General features: G+C 40.7%; 1 protein-coding gene across 1 annotated transcript; it reads right to left on the bottom strand.

Annotated features, from left to right (window-relative positions):
• Window positions 1-527: 527 nt before the first annotated feature.
• On the bottom strand, window positions 528-1,478 carry LOC130031437 (olfactory receptor 11A1-like). Its single transcript, XM_056122785.1, has one exon. It carries the CDS (start codon window positions 1,476-1,478, stop codon window positions 528-530), a length of 951 nt encoding a protein of 316 aa, XP_055978760.1.
• Between the last annotated feature and the right edge of the window lie 352 nt (window positions 1,479-1,830).

Genomic DNA, 1,830 nt, shown 5'->3' with positions numbered 1-1,830 from the left:
GACCATATGGGATGCTGGGAATCGAAGCTGGGTAAGCCGCGTGCAAGGCACACACCCTAGCCACTGTGCTATCTCTACAGCTCCTTAAGATACAGTTTTACATTAGTTATCTGATTGATGTCTATCTTCCCACATAGACTAACCAGTAAAATAAGGAACAGCTCTGTTTTGTATTTGTTGTTGTTGTTGTCATTTTACCACCAATCTCTAGTACAATGCCTTGGACACAATAACCTCTCAATGAATATTTGAAAAAATGAGTGACCAGCATTACCAGATTATATTGGATAGGAACTTTTGTATAAAGCACTAAGTCTACTGGCGTAGATTTCTGATCTGCTTACACCTTCCTTGGAAAAACAGTTCACCCAAGACTGACAGAATGCAACGGTGTGCACATACACTCAGAGAGATTTGGTCATTTGGCATTGTGGCTCTTGGTTTAAGTAGTTGCCCTTGATGTAGAATTTAAATGACTTGATTCAGTTCTTCTGTCCTTAAACAAGTGCAGCTCTTTTTCTTTCTGTTCATCCCAGAAAGCCTGGCTTCTTGCTCAGGCACTTCTTTAGGGCTTCGTGGATGTCCCTGTTTCTTAGACTATAGATGATGGGGTTGAACATGGGTGTGAGGATGGTGTAAAGCAGGGAGAACCCTTTGCGTAAGAGTTGAGAAGAATTGGCTGAGGGCACAAGATACGTGGCAATCAATGTCCCATAAAACACTGTGACCACAGTAAGATGGGAAGAGCATGTGGAGAAGGCTTTCTGCCGGCCTGTTCCAGATGGAATTCTTAGGATAGTAGCAAGAATACATGAGTAGGAGACTGTGATGAGGAGAAATGGGACAAGAGTCACTGCAGAAGAGGTAGCAAAGGCAATGGTCTCAGTCAGTGACGTGTCTGTACAGGAGAGACGGACCAGAGGGGTAAAGTCACAGAAGAAGTGATCAATCTCATTAGGTCCGTGAAAGGCTAGTCTAGACAGTAGGACCATAGTTATTGCTGTCAGGAGGAAGCAGCAGAGCCAAGAACTGGCAGCCAGCCTAATGCATAGGGAGTCAGTCATTAGGATAGAATAGTGAAGAGGCTGGCAGATGGCAAGATATCGGTCATAGGACATCACAGCCAGCAAGAGACACTCGGTTGCAGCCAGGGATCCAAAAATGTAGAATTGTGCCAGGCAACCAGCCATAGAGATAGTCCTCTGTTCAGCTATGACAATCAGCAACATCTTAGGGACAACATTAGATGTATACCAGATCTCCAGAAAAGATAAATTCACCAGAAAGAAATACATGGGGATGTGGAGATGATGGTTGACAAAAACTAACAGAACAATGAGGATGTTTCCAGAAACAATTAAGATGTAGAAAATTAAAAATACTATAAAAAGGAAAATATTTAGCTGTTGGATGGAAGAGAATCCCCTAAGCATAAATTCCACTACTGTTGTTTGGTTTACACAGGATGGAATTACCATGCCTTAGCTTTCCTAGAACAGCAGAAATAAAAGATGTGAACTGCAAACTGTTCCTTCTTACATAGATCATGAACTGATGGTGACTTGTTTTCATTCTCCACTCAGGTATTTGGAAATTCGTTAGAAGAGTAACAAATGCATAGAAGAGTGTCTTTTAAAAGTCTGAAATGAAAAAGAAAAATAATTTTCAATAAGAATTTGTGACCACTTAAATCTTTCCTCCTACCTCTATCTTCACGTCATAGAAAGAAACCAAAGTAAGAAAAAGAAGATTGCAAAGGGAAGGAAGAAGAAAAGAAAAAAGAAAAAGAAAGAGATGAAGAATCAGCGATTATATTTCTTTCACAAATGT

The sequence above is a fragment of the Sorex fumeus genome, unplaced genomic scaffold (genome assembly GCF_029834395.1).
Source record: "Sorex fumeus unplaced genomic scaffold, SorFum_2.1 ptg000047l, whole genome shotgun sequence".
In the NCBI taxonomy this organism is placed as follows: Eukaryota; Metazoa; Chordata; class Mammalia; order Eulipotyphla; family Soricidae; genus Sorex; species Sorex fumeus.
This window is presented reverse-complemented; position numbering and strand designations above follow the sequence as displayed.